Source organism: Micropterus dolomieu, linkage group LG06 (assembly GCF_021292245.1).
Source record: "Micropterus dolomieu isolate WLL.071019.BEF.003 ecotype Adirondacks linkage group LG06, ASM2129224v1, whole genome shotgun sequence".
Lineage (NCBI taxonomy): Eukaryota > Metazoa > Chordata > Actinopteri > Centrarchiformes > Centrarchidae > Micropterus > Micropterus dolomieu.
Genome location: NC_060155.1, coordinates 30286993 through 30303881, shown reverse-complemented (window position 1 = coordinate 30303881; position 16889 = coordinate 30286993). Strand labels below are relative to the sequence as shown.

Genomic DNA, 16889 nt, shown 5'->3' with positions numbered 1-16889 from the left:
GACTGTCTTTATCTGTCTGGACTGTTTTTATCAGTCTGGACAGCTTTTATCTGTCTGGACTGTCTTTATCAGTCTGGACTGTTTTTATCAGTCTGGACAGTTTTTATCAGTCTGGACTGTTTTTATCAGTCTGGACTGTTTTTATCAGTCTGGACAGTTTTTATCTGTCTGGACTGTTTTTATCAGTCTGGACTGTCTTTATCTGTCTGGACTGTCTTTATCAGTCTGGACAGTTTTTATCAGTCTGGACTGTTTTTATCAGTCTGGACAGTTTTTATCAGTCTGGACAGTCTTTATCAGTCTGGACAGTTTTTATCAGTCTGGACAGTCTTTATCTGTCTGGACTGTCTATCAGTCTGGACAGTTTTTATCAGTCTGGACTGTCTTTATCAGTCTGGACAGTTTTTATCAGTCTGGACAGTTTTTATCAGTCTGGACTGTCTTTATCAGTCTGGACAGTTTTTATCAGTCTGGACTGTCTTTATCAGTCTGGACAGTTTTTATCAGTCTGGACTGTATTTATCTGTCTGGACTGTATTTATCAGTCTGGACAGTTTTTATCAGTCTGGACAGTTTTTATCAGTCTGGACTGTCTTTATCTGTCTGGACTGTCTTTATCAGTCTGGACAGTTTTTATCTGTCTGGACTGTCTTTATCAGTCTGGACTGTCTTTATCAGTCTGGACAGTTTTTATCAGTCTGGACTGTCTTTATCTGTCTGGACTGTCTTTATCAGTCTGGACAGTTTTTATCAGTCTGGACTGTCTTTATCAGTCTGGACTGTATTTATCAGTCTGGACTGTTTTTATCAGTCTGGACTGTCTTTATCGGTCTGGACAGTTTTTATCAGTCTGGACAGTTTTTATCTGTCTGGACAGTTTTTATCAGTCTGGACTGTCTTTATCGGTCTGGACAGTTTTTATCAGTCTGGACTGTCTTTATCAGTCTGGACTGTCTTTATCAGTCTGGACAGTTTTTATCAGTCTGGACTGTCTTTATCTGTCTGGACTGTCTTTATCAGTCTGGACAGTTTTTATCAGTCTGGACAGTCTTTATCAGTCTGGACAGTCTTTATCAGTCTGGACAGTTTTATCTGTCTGGACTGTCTTTATCAGTCTGGACTGTCTTTATCAGTCTGGACAGTTTTTATCTGTCTGGACAGTTTTTATCTGTCTGGACTGTCTTTATCTGTCTGGACAGTTTTTATCTGTCTGGACTGTCTTTATCAGTCTGGACAGTTTTTATCAGTCTGGACAGTTTTTATCTGTCTGGACTGTCTTTATCAGTCTGGACTGTCTTTATCAGTCTGGACAGTTTTTATCAGTCTGGACTGTCTTTATCAGTCTGGACAGTTTTTATCAGTCTGGACAGTTTTTATCTGTCTGGACTGTCTTTATCAGTCTGGACTGTCTTTATCAGTCTGGACAGTTTTTATCAGTCTGGACAGTCTTTATCAGTCTGGACAGTTTTTATCAGTCTAGACTGTCTTTATCAGTCTGGACTGTCTTTATCAGTCTGGACAGTTTTTATCAGTCTGGACTGTCTTTATCAGTCTGGACTGTCTTTATCAGTCTGGACTTACTTTATCAGTCTGGACTGTTTTTATCAGTCTGGACTGTCTTTATCAGTCTGGACAGTTTTTATCAGTCTGGACTGTCTTTATCAGTCTGGACTGTTTTTATCAGTCTGGACTGTCTTTATCGGTCTGGACAGTTTTTATCAGTCTGGACTGTCTTTATCAGTCTGGACTGTCTTTATCAGTCTGGACAGTTTTTATCTGTCTGGACTGTTTTTATCAGTCTGGACTGTCTTTATCAGTCTGGACTGTTTTTATCAGTCTGGACAGTTTTTATCAGTCTGGAGTGTCTTTATCAGTATGGACTGTCTTTATCAGTCTGGACAGTTTTTATCTGTCTGGACTGTTTTTATCAGTCTGGACTGTCTTTATCAGTCTGGACAGTTTTTATCAGTCTGGAGTGTTTTTATCAGTCTGGACAGTTTTTATCAGTCTGGACTGTCTTTATCAGTCTGGACAGTTTTTATCAGTCTGGACTGTTTTTATCAGTCTGGACTGTCTTTATCAGTCTGGACAGTTTTTATCAGTCTGAACTGTTTTTATCAGTCTGGACTGTTTTTGTCTGGACAGTTTTTATCAGTCTGGACTGTCTTTATCAGTCTGGACAGTTTTTATCAGTCTGGACTGTTTTTATCAGTCTGGACTGTCTTTATCAGTCTGGACAGTTTTTATCAGTCTGAACTGTTTTTATCAGTCTGGACTGTTTTTGTCTGGACAGTTTTTATCAGTCTGGACTGTCTTTATCAGTCTGGACAGTTTTTATCAGTCTGGACTGTTTTTATCAGTCTGGACTGTCTTTATCAGTCTGGACAGTTTTTATCAGTCTGAACTGTTTTTATCAGTCTGGACTGTTTTTGTCTGGACAGTTTTTATCAGTCTGGACTGTCTTTATCAGTCTGGACAGTTTTTATCAGTCTGGACTGTTTTTATCAGTCTGGACTGTCTTTATCAGTCTGGACAGTTTTTATCAGTCTGAACTGTTTTTATCAGTCTGGACTGTTTTTGTCTGGACAGTTTTTATCAGTCTGGACTGTCTTTATCAGTCTGGACAGTTTTTATCAGTCTGGACTGTTTTTATCAGTCTGGACTGTCTTTATCAGTCTGGACAGTTTTTATCAGTCTGAACTGTTTTTATCAGTCTGGACTGTTTTTGTCTGGACAGTTTTTATCAGTCTGGACTGTCTTTATCAGTCTGGACAGTTTTTATCAGTCTGGACTGTTTTTATCAGTCTGGACTGTCTTTATCAGTCTGGACAGTTTTTATCAGTCTGAACTGTTTTTATCAGTCTGGACTGTTTTTGTCTGGACAGTTTTTATCAGTCTGAACTGTTTTTATCAGTCTGGACTGTTTTTGTCTGGACAGTTTTTATCAGTCTGGACTGTTTTTATCAGTCTGGACTGTCTTTATCAGTCTGGACTGTTTTTGTCTGGACAGTTTTTATCAGTCTGAACTGTTTTTATCAGTCTGGACTGTTTTTGTCTGGACTGTTTTTATCAGTCTGGACTGTTTTTATCTGTCTGGGCTGACTCGTCACCTGTTCTGGATCAGGAAGTATCTGACGGGATCGTTGGCGCCGGGGGAGTTTGTGACGTAGCAGTTTTCCAGCAGGAGCACAAAGCGGTTGTTGTCATAGTTCTCCACGGAGACGCCGACGTGCAGGGCGGAGCCGAGCGGCAGGCTGACTGGGCCGGTGGGGAACGGCACACTGTAGTCCGGCATCTTGTACAGAGTCATCGAAGCTCTGGTGGGTTCACCTGAACGCACGACCCCGACTCTGTGACTCCTGATGAGGGAGGAGACGTCACACATGTTCATTCAGACATATTACCAGAAAAAACCCGAGAGAAGACGCACAGGTGAACTGAAATAACTCGACACTCACAGACTAAACAAAAACTATAAACCTGAATTTCTTCTGCTTAAATTACCTTTAATTTATCCATTAATAAGGATGAGTTACTTCATGTGTTCATTCAGGGATTTCAATTTAAGACGTTTTTGAAGGGTTTTAGTTTTTCAAAATAAAAGACAAGCAAAGGATCCCTGAGTACAAACACACAGATTTAGATTGAGAAGTTTCAAGGGGAGTTCAGGGTTAGCTGTGTTGTTCCACAGGGAGACACTCTATCCTGGTCAGAGAAGTCCTGCTCCGTGATTGGCTGACAGGTGTCTGTTTACCTCAATCATAGTAACAGTCACAACAAAAAAAACATTGTCAGTGTCAATTTCCTGACACTACCAACGTGCGTTCCTCTGGAGAAATACGGAGCATGCGCCCTGGCAAAAAACTCTGCCTGCACAGCTGAACACGCCCCTTTTATGCGAACACGCACCAACTCCAATTAAGTTAACACGGACTCAACTAACCAACATCTTATCCAACTTCGTAATACACTTTAACTCCAGTGTAGCGGTCAGAGTTTGCCTGATAACCCCAAGTTAACTCTGAGTAGGTTGAACTCCCTTTATAGTACAGGCCATGGTTCTCTTGATATTTATTTAACAAACAAAAAGCAAAGCAAAGTCCAAAACTGATCACATAGGCAAAAGAAAAAGGCAATCATCCTGGGATACTGGCAGAAGTGAAAACAGAGATCCATGTCATCAAATCCAAAAACTAGACAGAACAAAGCAGGGAGCTGGCAGGAACGACAACGAAGTTCTCACAAGGACTGAACAGCAAGGGACAATATACAGAGGCAAAAACAAGCGAAAACGTGAAACACATCAGGACAATCATGAAACAAAGATAGACATAACTAACAGACAAAGACAACTTCAAAATAAAAGAGGAAAAAGGCAGACCGTTCAGGTCAACAGTTTAACCATTAAACTGCAGGTAACGAACACCACTGACGCTTCAGATAACTCGCTGGTTAAACACTTTAAAACATCTCACAGTACAAACACACTGATACAGGGGAAGGTGAACTCACGGCAGCTGGTATCGAATGGCGGCGTCGAGGCTGGTGATGTCATCCAGCGGGAAGACGCAGGAGAAAGGGAAGCTCATTGGGATGGAGAGCGAGACGTTGGTCCGACCGGAGGGGTACACAAACAAAATGTTGGAATACGTAATGTGGGAGCCGTTTGTCTGATGGGAAAGAGAAGACCAGCTGAGGAAATCAGTGGAAATTACTTTTGACATTTGTCGTCGGTTCGATCCCCCTCCTGTCCACATGTCGACGTTTCCTTGGGCAACACACTGAAAACCAAGTGGCTCACGATGGTTGGCAGCACCTGCGTGGAAGCTCACTACCATCGGTGAGCAGCAAAAACCTTGTGAAGCGCTTTGGATAAAAGCTTGTAGCCATTTACCCTTTCAAAAGTCTACAGCCATGCTACCAAGCTGTACTTCAGCTAACACCTACATTAGAATACTAACAGTCTCACAATGACAACATGCTAAAGGTGTAATTTTTACAATGTTCACAATCTTAGTTTAGGATGTTAGCATGCTAACATTAGTTAATTAGCAGTAAACTCAGCTGAGGCTGATCTGATGATGGCGCTAGAGGAAAAGTCAGAGGATCACCAAAATTATTCCAGTTCATCCTTAGGGGAACATGAATGTCTGAACCACATTTCATCACAATCCATCCAACAGCAGTTGATGTTTCAGTCTGGACCAACGAGGCGCTGCGCTGCCAGCATGGCGAAAACATGTTTGTGCCTTAGTTTGTTTCTATGCAGCCTTTAGATTGTCCAAACATAAAGCAGTCTTGTGTATAATGATGTGTGACCACAGGCTGTATAAAAGAAATGAGCGTAGCCACTGTCACGTCACCAGCCAGTTTTTGGACTGCCATGGTGAAGCCTCGAGACTGGCATTTTGGCCGTCGTCATCTTGCTTTTTTGGAACCAGACGTAACCATATTTGGATAAGAGGGTGGTGCTTGCTAGCTTGGTTAGCAAGGTGCATCTGTAATTCAGCTTAAAACAAAATTAACAGCCAACTCCTTAGAGTGTTTTTTAGTGAAACCAAACGCTGAACAAGATATTTTTAGAACCAAACTGTTCCAGTTAACCTTCATGATCTGTAAACACACTGTGAAAGGGTCAAAGCTCTGAGACAAAAACAAAGACAGCAACCAAAAATAGGTTCACAGCTGATTAAACTTAGCGCCGTTAACCGCAACCCAAAGAGCAAAACTGCTGTGGGCCCCACATAGGATTAGTCATGGTAGATCTAACCAAACTCACCTCCACCAAGTTTCCACAGACACCGTTCCTTCGCTCCACCAGGTACCACATGGCCTCCTGCTGGTCGACCTGCTGGTGGCAGCGCGGGTCGATCAGGTGAGCGGAAGAGGCGTTCAGCCCTCGGTCCTCCAGCAGCCTCTTCTGGACCGTCAGACGCAGGTGATCCCGTCCACACACCAGCTCCGGCTCCTGAAAACCACCGAGTTCTGAAACACAAGACAACCCACATGAAACACAGCAGGAACAAGGCATTGTGGGTATGAAAGTCAAACCATCACAAGCACACAAGTTAGTAAACTTTTTTTTCAATAGATGAAATGGTAAATCAACATTATGACACCTACCTACCTTTCCCATCGTTAGAGCTAACCTGCTAGCTGCTAACCTGCTAGCTGCTCTTCAGGTAAACGTAACTAACCTGAACAAATGACACCGGCATCTTCGCCGTGGATGCAGTTGTGAGTGCCGAACCCTGGATGGCTACATTCAGATAACGAAGGCTCTCTGCCCGTACAGGCAACATCATCCATCCAGATCGGTCCGCTGCCCTGTCCAAAGCTGGCGGACACAGTTGCCGACTGGGCGAGGCCACAGCCCCGCTGTCTGCAGACCACCTGGGCGTCGTTTAAATCCCAGCCATCGTCACACACCGTTCCCCACTGGCCGGTATGCAGGATCTCCACTCTACCAGAGCACGGAGTGTTACCGTTCACCAGCCTCAGCCGAAAGTTGACAGCTAAACATTAAAACAGAGAGACAGAAAGCAGCTTGTCCCCACATGTACAGTCAACAAGACAGGAAACACTTGTTCACATCAAACAATAATAAACAGCTGTATATTCACTCTCTCTTCTGTCAGGCACAAAGTCACGTGACAGCGCTGGAAGTGTCTGACAAACAGACAGACCAGCTAACGTTAGCAAGACTGACCAGAGAGAGACGCACTGCAAGCTAGCACCTCAATTTAACATTACTGTTATCTCCTGACGTCAAACTTGGACACACAAGTTAACATGATAACTGTTCTCACAATTCACTCTCATGGAGCTTTTTTTACCTCTTAAACACCTGTTTTGAGATGGTTGCCTTATACAACTTGAGTGTAGGGCTGGACCCCAATATTCAAATATTCAACTGTTGGGTTCACATTCGATTTTCAGATTTGATTATTGAGGGGGTTTTTCACACGCCTGACCTCCGCCGACAGCAGTGAACGCAACGCTACATTTAACATCAAAGGGAAAACTAAACGCAGCCCTCAGCTGTGTGGGAGCACTTTAAACTGAGTGATGACTGCAGTAGTGTGGAAGTTATGGCGTTTACTAATTTTACAATTGCTTAATTTCATTACAGATCAAAACAGTCAAATTTCCTACATTTTAAAATTAATCATTAAACTGTAGGCTGGAAACAAACAGCAACACAATGAACGCATTTAAATAAGCCTAATTATATGAGACCGATTGTAGAAGAAGAGCATTTTGTTGCTATAATTAAATGGACTGACGACCTGTCCAGGGTGGACCCCGCCTTTCGCCCGATGTAAGCTGGGATTGGCTCCAGCACCCCCGCGACCCCGTACGCAGGATAAGCGGTTAACGATGGATGGATTTACTTCCGCTACTGGAAACACCGCTCTACTTGCGTGTTGAGCTATAGGGCCATTCGCACACGTGCACCAATTCATAACAGAAGTTCTCCCATCTGGTGCTCCTAGTTTAAAAATTTAGTATGCTTTCTCTAAAAATGCGACCACATGGTCGCAGTCTGGAGCCCCGACTTCTGACTCTTAATGTTTAAAGGTCCTCCTTGACCCTTTAAAGAACTTTTACAAGGATATGTGGGTACGTAAGTTTTAGGAACCTCTAGAAGGACTCTCTTTGAGGACCTGTGGGGGTTCCACATGTCATTAAGAAGTTATAGAGGTCCCCATAACTTCTTTATGACATGTGCGACCCCTTAAAGTACCTCTCTTGAAGAATCTCTTGAAACACTTAAAGAATATGTGGGAACCACCAGACTCTCTTCAGGACCCATGGAACTCCCTTGAAGATCTGTGGAAACCCCTTAGGAACCACTAACTCCAACTCTGAAGGGCCCTCAGAAGAAAGACCTATGTCATTTCCTGAAGGATCTCTATGAACTCTTTAAGGACTTGTGAGAACCCATGAAGGACAAGTAAAACATCCTTAGAACTTGCAGAATTACTAGAAAGACCTATAGCGTGTAGAACCTCTTTAGAGACCCAGTGTAACCTCTACAACACAAGAACTTTGGTTAGAACCTCTTTAACTGCCCGTGACAACACCTTTAGTACACCTGGTCAAGGATGGTCAGCTATGAGCCACAGAAAGCCAGTTCAGGAAACTCTTTAGATCACGAGGAACCTCCCAAAAGACCATGGAACCTCAATGATCCGAAACCCTTGGTTCCCGTGTTTTTTGATCCCTACAGAGGACGAGGTCACTCACCCTGACGTTCACACCTCCAGGTGATCTTGTCGTTGCTCACACAGGTCTCACCTTCAGCACAGGTATTACACACCATGGTGTTGACATCTGATGAGGAGCACAACACAACAGAGTCCACTAGAGAAAGAAACCTTGACACTACACAGTATAACTCCATGGATACCTGTTGCTTACCTGCGCAGTAAGCTAACCGACACAAAGTCGGGCTTACGAACTTGTACACGTAGTAGTTTCCTGGGCAGGCTTTCACGTGGATGGGGTTAGACTGAAACTGGCAGCAGCCTCTCTCCCAGCTGCCACAAACCTCTGCCGGTATGATGCCATCTGACTGCAGCGGGTGGGCGGTCCTCAACCACAGCGGAGCATCAGTCCCACACATGTGGCTCTCAATGCATCTCTCTGGCATCTGAACACTGCTGTTACCGATGAACAGGCGGTACCAGCCCTGCCAATCTGTACGGCTGTCGCAGGCCACTGACCCCGGGGCCGCCCTGACGTCTGTGGCTCGCCAGGTGTCTTCTAACGCAGAGTAGTGCTGACACGGGTCGATGCAGCGAGACGCGCCGTTCACCTGGAGGCAGTCCTGACCGAAAGGGCACCGTGCGCTCTGGCATACAAACGTCACTGAGCGCAGTTTGGTTTTGGTAGCGGTGCGACTTTGTAGATCGGGGGTCAGCAGGCAGTTGAAGGAGCCTGGGGTGTTTTCGCAGAGATGGCCGGGACCACAGGGAGGGCGGGGCAGCGAACACTCATCGATGTCCACGCAGCCCTGCAGCGGCGACCATTGGTAGCCTTGTTCACAGCAGCCATCGTTGCAGGTGGTTTTGTTGTAGCAGGTGAAGCCATCTCCCACCACACCGTCCTCACAGCGGCAGGCCACGCCCACAGCTTCCACGCTGTTGTCATGGATGGAGGCGTGGCATCGAGCCAGTCTGTGACAGGCCTCACAGCTGGTGGCTACAGACCCTGAGGAGGTTAAACGATCTCTCTGACATACGTGACTGCCAGAACATTGTGGTAACTCTCACACGGTGAATCATTACAGCCACATTTAGTTACAACCACTTACTTCTTCTTTTTAACCCAAGAGCGCTGACAAGTTTTAGATTTTGAACTCAACTGAATGAGTTTTTGAAAGTTAAATTTGCATTAACTCATTGTGTTGACTCTTTTGGCAGATATGTATGTGTTGATTGAAAAACATTGCCAACGGTCTTATACGTGTAAATGAAACAAATTTTGAATTTAAATCCTCTTAACTTGAAACAGAAAGTATTATATTATAAATGTTTGTTTTTTTTTACATTATATCACAGGTGTATCACATTATATATACACATTATAAATGTGGTTAAGTTGTTTTAACTTGAGTTAACTTAAGGGAAGTTTTCTTGCTTTGATTTGATAATAATTATTTGTTTTAACTCAAAGTATGAAGTTGAAACAAGTTCTAAAAAAGTTCAATCAACTGAAAAAACAACGCTGTGGACTCACCTGTGGACTCAGCTGAACAGGCAGCCATGACGAGCAGCAGGAGCAGAGAGATGAACCGGTGGAACATTTTCAATCACCAAACTGTGACAGCTGGAGGTGAAAACAACAGGTTCACTCACCTGGTTAATTTTCTGCTCACATCACCTGTTTACTTACTCCGTTACCTCCAGATCACAATGAAGTGTTTTCTTTTTCTCTGTACAATTTTATCATTACATTTATTCATTTAGCTGACGCTTCTATCCAAAGAGACTTACAGCTGCTCTACATGTCAGAGTCACGCCTCTGGAGCAGCGAGGGGTTAAGAGTCTTGCTCAGGGACACAATGGTGGATGTGTCACAGTGGGGTATTGAACCTGGGTCTCTCACACCAAAGGCATGTGTCTTATCCACTGCTCCATCACCACTCTCATTAGTGCAGCGGCAACTGTTCACCAGAAAGATTATTAATTTTCTTTATGCCTGCTCAGGATTATCAAACTCTCATCTTTATCGATCGATTGAATGTAGCTGATCAAATCATTAATTTAATAAATCTGTGATTACATTCATAAAATACTAATTTAAGCTACTTATTATATTCAGAGTAATTCACTTCATCCCAGTATAGAACCTAATTTTAAAATCATTACAACACAGAATTATCTGAAACTTTAACTTCTTTAATCAGACTCTCGGCTGGCACTGAAGGAACGTCCAACATGAAAACAGATAACGTCCCGTCTGATACAGTAATAAAAACCTGGATCCATTTTGTCACTTTGCAAAGTTTGGTAAAAAGCCGAGTATCTGGATTTGTAAAGATCTATTTGGTAATAAACAGAGTTATCTTGTTATTCTTATGGTAGTTGAAATGCATATGTAGATATTCTGTATGTAATTATTTGCGCTCAGTGTCCAGTTTATTAGGTACACCTCGCTAAATCTAATCCAACAGACCTGTATATATATGTGGTGGACAAAATATCAGAAACACTTCTCAGCAGAACAAGCTGGATCCTCCACGATGATCCTGCAGCTGAATCCACACAAACTGAACACTGCAAGCTGCATGAAGGAGGATTTATTACAGGTCTGTAAAACTAAAAACTGGAATCTGCGTTTAGTCATGTTTAATCTTTACCTTTTCTTTCTTCAGGTGTTCAGACTTCAGTCAGTCTCTTCAGAACTGATGAGTCCTTTCTGGGAAGCGGCAGGTGAACTGCGGCTCTGTCGGTGCTAATTGTTGTTGTAAAGCCATAAATTAAAAGAACTGGGTCAGACAAATAATACTGTGTGGAGAGAAAGAGCTCTTTCACTTCGTTCTGGAGAAACTTCTTTTGAAACGCTTTCAGACAACATGAAAATCAACTGTTTTTAATTTTCAGTTCCAGCTGAGATTCAGGAAATATGAAGTTTGTTCCACCAACAGAGATCTGTTCTCTAGAACACCTGCTGCTGGGCTCTGTGATTAGGACAGCTTGGTTTATTGGGAACAAAGGTTTCGGCTCACTGACTCATACAGCGGGACAAAATGGCTCCAAAGGAAAAGAAGCATGAGATTATTAAAAACTGAAGGACAGCATTCAAATCTGAGCAGTTTCCTCTGTCTGTCCTGTCAAGGTCAGTGTTTTTGTTTGGCTGCTTAAATCTCCCAAAATATTTCAATTCAATTTTATTTACATAGCCCCAGTTGGACAGTCATCTCAGAGCACTTTCATAAAATATTTGCTTTGCATTACTGCGCATGTAAACGTTTAAAATGACTGACAGCTCTCATCATAGGAAAGTCTGATTATTAGGCTGTAGTGAGTTTGTTTCACTGCACACAGCTTTGACTAAAGTCTTTTTTTCATTATAGATCATTAGCTTGTGTGACCGTATTAAATAAAACGTTGGTTGGTGTGAATTACCGTAAATAAACTCTATTTAAAGAAAAAACAATCTGGACCTCAGTAATGTTCTAAACCCTGGTCGGGGTCCTGGCCCTGGGTACCCTTACGTTAGCAAGAATAAATATGCGTAAATAAACTACGTAATAGTTAGTTAATGTTGCAAAACATTTCAATATGTAAAACTGCATATTGTTAATGTTGTGAAACGTTGCAATTTGGTCAAGTTTAGGAAAAGATTGTGGTTTGGGTTAAAATAATTCCGTCACTTATGTCAGTTAACTTAAGTAATTTAAGTAACTTGACCTGCGTAACTTAAATAAAATGTGAATGCTCTGTATTTGTACAGCACCTTTCTAGTCTTTTCGACCACTCAAAGCGCTTTTATACTACCTCACATTCACCATTCACTCACATTCTTTCACTGAGCCTAAGTGCTCAAACATTCACACCATAGACTGTATATAAGAAGTGGACGTAGTCATGGTGACGTCACCCGTTGCTTTGTGGACCGCCCTTTTGAAGCCTTGAGTTAGGTCGATAGGGCGCCGCCATGTTGAGTTTTTGCAACCAGGAAGTGCCCGGAAGTGACGATACAGCGGAGCTAACGGCCGTGTGCGGAGCTAGCTAGCTAGCTTAGCTAGGTGCAACTGTCATTCACGTTAACGGTCATTTTAACAGGCTGATAAGTTTGTCTAGCGAACAACAGGCTTAAAACTAAATGTTCTCACCAGAGAAAGTGAACAGCCGACTCCTAATAAGCTTTTTCGACGGCGCTGGTTAAATTTACACAGAGGCGAGGGTTCGAGTCTCTCTAGCCTGATAGACAGGTCACCATGGTAACGACTTGTCAATCATAGATAACCCCGCCCTGAAGCATACTCTGCTTTGTGGTCTATTTTAAAATAAATGGGACCATAATTTACTAAATGAATCATTTTATATTGAAGAAGACATGAAACTAGTTGACTTTTTGTTTCTCACGGAAAACGAACACCAGGGTGAAATCCCAGCTTCTGGCCCACCTTCCACCCCCAACCACCTCCGTACTCTTTTCTAGTAAATATCCTGCCCCTGCCTTTACCGTTGGAAACTGACGCTACAGAGCTCCCAGTGACGCCGGTGGGTCCTGACCATGCGGCCACCGTGTGAGGCTTGGAAGCGGGAACAGGATATAAAATCTGCATGTTTAGTCAGCAGAAAAATCTGAAATAGTTTGATGACTTTGCCCCATAAAAAGGTTTAAAAAGCGTTTTTCCCTGCTGGTTATACTTACTATACTGTAGTATGACGGGTGCATTATGTTTCCCGCCTCGGCTGTTAGAAGCAGACTATTGGCTTCCTAGCAGGAGGGGTGGGATATGTGCACGCAACCGCCATCTTTGGTGTTGAGGATATTTGAGGTGGCGTGTCTCCTGTCTTAAAAGGTCTTTGGGTTAGTGTAGGCTGGAGAGATGTTACTAAACTTAGAGCCGTAACATTCTGAAGGTGTGAAAATGAGTCAGAGGTGGAGGAGGCAGCAAGATCACCTGTTCCTGAATGGAAGTCAAAACAATGCAAAACTTCATGATGGACAAATAAATATGCAAAAATCGAAATGTTAAAGATAAAATTTGCATTTAATGACAGGCAGAGAAACAGACATGTTTCAGTTAGTGTGATCTGTAACACGTGACGTGTCGTACAGACGGACAGAACCACCGGAAAGGAACCAGAGTTCAGGTTTCCATCCAGGTGTTCAGCAGCTTCAGCAGAGTCAAACAGAAACAAACCCGCTCCCCAGAACAGAAAAACCCAAATCAGACTTATGAAAACATGAAGCGTGTACAGTGCAGCGCCGCTACAGGATACATGTCAGATATGCTAATGAAGGAGGTGGATCGACCAATCGGGAGGCTGCTGCCGGGTCACACGGGCATCTGCAGATGTGAGTACTCGTCCTGCCCCTCCTTCTCCTCCAGGTGAGGCTCTGCATCATCCGCATCCAGCTGCAGGACCAGAGGTCAGAGGTCAGTAAACAGTTCTGCAACACACAGTGCTCGTCCACCATTGGCTCACGGTTCGATAACTTTTTTAGGACAAGCTCGATTTGCAAACCTGGAAAAACCGTCAGTGAGATTATCTGCTGTGTTTTTAGGTTAAACGCTACTAGCATAGCATCACATCGCTGACTTTGACACCTCCTGCTGTCACTACATGTTCTTTACATCAGCTGTGAGCCGTGTTAGCAGCGCCCTGTCCTGCACGCCGCGCTAATGGTGACCACTTCATAGTGAACGAGGTGTGACTCACACTCTGCAGCTCCCTCCAGGTGAAGAGGCGGGGCAGCAGCAGCATCCTCACCGGGATGGTCAGAAGCAGCATGAAGGGGAACGCCAGAGCTGCTGCCGTCGCCATGACCACCCACAGGAGAGACAGACAGGTCAGCTGGACGAGAGTGAACAGGTGCATCCTTAACGTCCTCACCTGTGAGAGGGCGAAGTCACAGAGAGACAGGTGAGACGGAAACAGGTACGGTGATGTTCAATAGTCCAAGTCAAGATCAACAAGTCCCAAGTCAAGGGCTCATGAGTCAAGTCCAAGTCAAGACCAACAAGTCCAAGTCAAGTCAAGGACTCATGAGTCAAGTCCAAGTCAAGACCAACAAGTCCCAAGTCAAGGGCTTATGAGTCAAGTCCAAGTCAAGACCAACAAGTCCCAAGTCAAGGGCTCATGAGTCAAGTCCAAGTCAAGACCAACAAGTCCCAAGTCAAGTCAAGGGCTCATGAGTCAAGTCCAAGTCAAGACCAACAAGTCCCAAGTCAAGTCAAGGGCTCATGAGTCAAGTCCAAGTCAAGACCAACAAGTCCCAAGTCAAGTCAAGGACTCATGAGTCAAGTCCAAGTCAAGACCAACAAGTCCCAAGTCAAGGGCTTATGAGTCAAGTCCAAGTCAAGACCAACAAGTCCCAAGTCAAGACCAACAAGTCCCAAGTCAAGGGCTTATGAGTCAAGTCCAAGTCAAGACCAACAAGTCCCAAGTCAAGTCAAGGACTCATGAGTCAAGTCCAAGTCAAGACCAACAAGTTCCAAGTCAAGTCAAGGGCTCATGAGTCAAGTCCAAGTCAAGACCAACAAGTCCCAAGTCAAGTCAAGGACTCATGAGTCAAGTCCAAGTCAAGACCAACAAGTCCCAAGTCAAGGACTCATGAGTCAAGTCCAAGTCAAGACCAACAAGTCCCAAGTCAAGTCAAGGACTCATGAGTCAAGTCCAAGTCAAGACCAACAAGTCCCAAGTCAAGGGCTTATGAGTCAAGTCCAAGTCAAGACCAACAAGTCCCAAGTCAAGACCAACAAGTCCCAAGTCAAGGGCTCATGAGTCAAGTCCAAGTCAAGACCAACAAGTCCCAAGTCAAGACCAACAAGTCCCAAGTCAAGTCAAGGACTCATGAGTCAAGTCCAAGTCAAGACCAACAAGTCCCAAGTCAAGACCAACAAGTCCCAAGTCAAGGGCTTATGAGTCAAGTCCAAGTCAAGACCAACAAGTCCCAAGTCAAGACCAACAAGTCCCAAGTCAAGTCAAGGACTCATGAGTCAAGTCCAAGTCAAGACCAACAAGTCCCAAGTCAAGTCAAGGACTCATGAGTCAAGTCCAAGTCAAGGACTCATGAATCAAGTCCAAGTCAAGACCAACAAGTCCCAAGTCAAGTCAAGGACTCATGAGTCAAGTCCAAGTCAAGATCAACAAGTCCCAAGTCAAGTCAAGGACTCATGAGTCAAGTCCAAGTCAAGGACTCATGAATCAAGTCCAAGTCAAGACCAACAAGTCCCAAGTCAAGTCAAGGACTCATGAGTCAAGTCCAAGTCAAGATCAACAAGTCCCAAGTCAAGTCAAGGACTCATGAGTCAAGTCCAAGTCAAGGACTCATGAATCAAGTCCAAGTCAAGACCAACAAGTCCCAAGTCAAGTCAAGGACTCATGAGTCAAGTCCAAGTCAAGACCAACAAGTCCCAAGTCAAGTCAAGGACTCATGAGTCAAGTCCAAGTCAAGACCAACAAGTCCCAAGTCAAGGGCTTATGAGTCAAGTCCAAGTCAAGACCAACAAGTCCCAAGTCAAGTCAAGGACTCATGAGTCAAGTCCAAGTCAAGATCAACAAGTCCCAAGTCAAGTCAAGGACTCATGAGTCAAGTCCAAGTCAAGGACTCATGAATCAAGTCCAAGTCAAGACCAACAAGTCCCAAGTCAAGTCAAGGACTCATGAGTCAAGTCCAAGTCAAGATCAACAAGTCCCAAGTCAAGTCAAGGACTCATGAATCAAGTCCAAGTCAAGGACTTATGACTCAAGGCCAAGTCAAGGACTTATGACTCAAGGCCAAGTCAAGATCAACAAGTCCCAAGTCAAGATCAACAAGTCCCAAGTCAAGTCAAGGACTCATGAATCAAGTCCAAGTCAAGGACTCATGACTCAAGGCCATGTCAAGATCAACAAGTCCCAGGTCAAGTCAAGGACTCATGAGTCCAGTCCAAGTCAGGACCAACAAGTCCCAAGTCAAGGACTCATGAGACAAGTCCAAGTCAAGACCAACAAGTCCCAAGTCAAGTCAAGGACTCATGAGTCAAGTCCAAGTCAAGACCAACAAGTCCCAGGTCAAACCAAGGACTCATGAGTCAAGTCCAAGTCAAGATCAACAAGTCTCAAGTCAAGTCAAGGACTCGTGAGTCAAGTCCAAGTCAAGATCAACAAGTCCCAAGTCAAGTCAAGGACTCGTGAGTCAAGTCCAAGTCAAGATCAACAAGTCCCAGGTCAAGTCAAGGACTCATGAGTCAAGTCCAAGTCAAGATCAACAAGTCTCAAGTCAAGTTAAGGACTCATGAGTCAAGTCCAAGTCAAGATCAACAAGTCTCAAGTCAAGTTAAGGACTCATGAGTCAAGTCCAAGTCAAGATCAACAAGTCTCAAGTCAAGTCAAGGACTCATGAGTCAAGTCCAAGTCAAGATCAACAAGTTCCAAGTCAAGTCAAGGACTCATGAGTCAAGTCCAAGTCAAGACCAACAAGTCCCAGGTCAAATGAAGGACTCATGAGTCAAGACCAACAAGTCCCAGGTCAAATGAAGGACTCATGAGTCAAGTCCAAGTCAAGACCAACAAGTCCCAGGTCAAATGAAGGACTCATGCGTCAAGTCCAAGTCAAGACCAACAAGTCCCAGGTCAAGAACACATGAGTGACAACCCCAGGTTTGGGCCCTCTCTTGTTCTTTGTATCTTGCTGCGTTTTGTCCCTTTAATCCAGGT

The 16889-nt window shown here is 44.0% G+C and overlaps 2 protein-coding genes across 7 annotated transcripts in view; both read right to left on the bottom strand.

Moving 5' to 3' along the window:
- Positions 1–3106: 3106 nt before the first annotated feature.
- LOC123972011 (uromodulin-like) lies at positions 3107–12373 on the bottom strand. 5 transcript variants are annotated; one of them, XM_046051198.1, is made up of 10 exons: positions 12347–12373; positions 10868–10962; positions 10684–10791; positions 9745–9834; positions 8425–9216; positions 8251–8337; positions 6198–6515; positions 5780–5985; positions 4513–4670; positions 3107–3359 (listed from the first exon to the last, which is right to left on the bottom strand). In XM_046051198.1, the coding sequence occupies exons 4-10, from the start codon at positions 9809–9811 to the stop codon at positions 3107–3109; spliced, it is 1881 nt and encodes a 626-aa protein (XP_045907154.1). In that variant the 5' UTR covers positions 9812–9834; positions 10684–10791; positions 10868–10962; positions 12347–12373. The 5 variants fall into 5 exon arrangements, with proteins under 5 accessions (XP_045907154.1, XP_045907151.1, XP_045907152.1 ...); XM_046051195.1 differs by lacking the exon at positions 10684–10791 and having other exon boundaries at positions 12347–12370; XM_046051196.1 differs by lacking the exon at positions 12347–12373 and having other exon boundaries at positions 10868–11228.
- An 842-nt stretch (positions 12374–13215) lies between these two features.
- Positions 13216–16889, bottom strand: part of slc4a2a (solute carrier family 4 member 2a) — a 39800-nt gene continuing 36126 nt past the window's right edge. Inside the window, exons 21-22 of one of the 2 annotated variants that reach the window (XM_046051179.1) lie at positions 13908–14081; positions 13216–13603 (exon numbers count right to left, since the gene is read on the bottom strand). In XM_046051179.1, coding sequence (XP_045907135.1) covers positions 13523–13603; positions 13908–14081 — 255 coding nt within the window. In that variant the 3' untranslated portion in view covers positions 13216–13522. Of the gene's footprint in view, positions 14082–16889 lie in introns of both variants that reach the window. The other variant, XM_046051178.1, reaches the window with a different exon arrangement.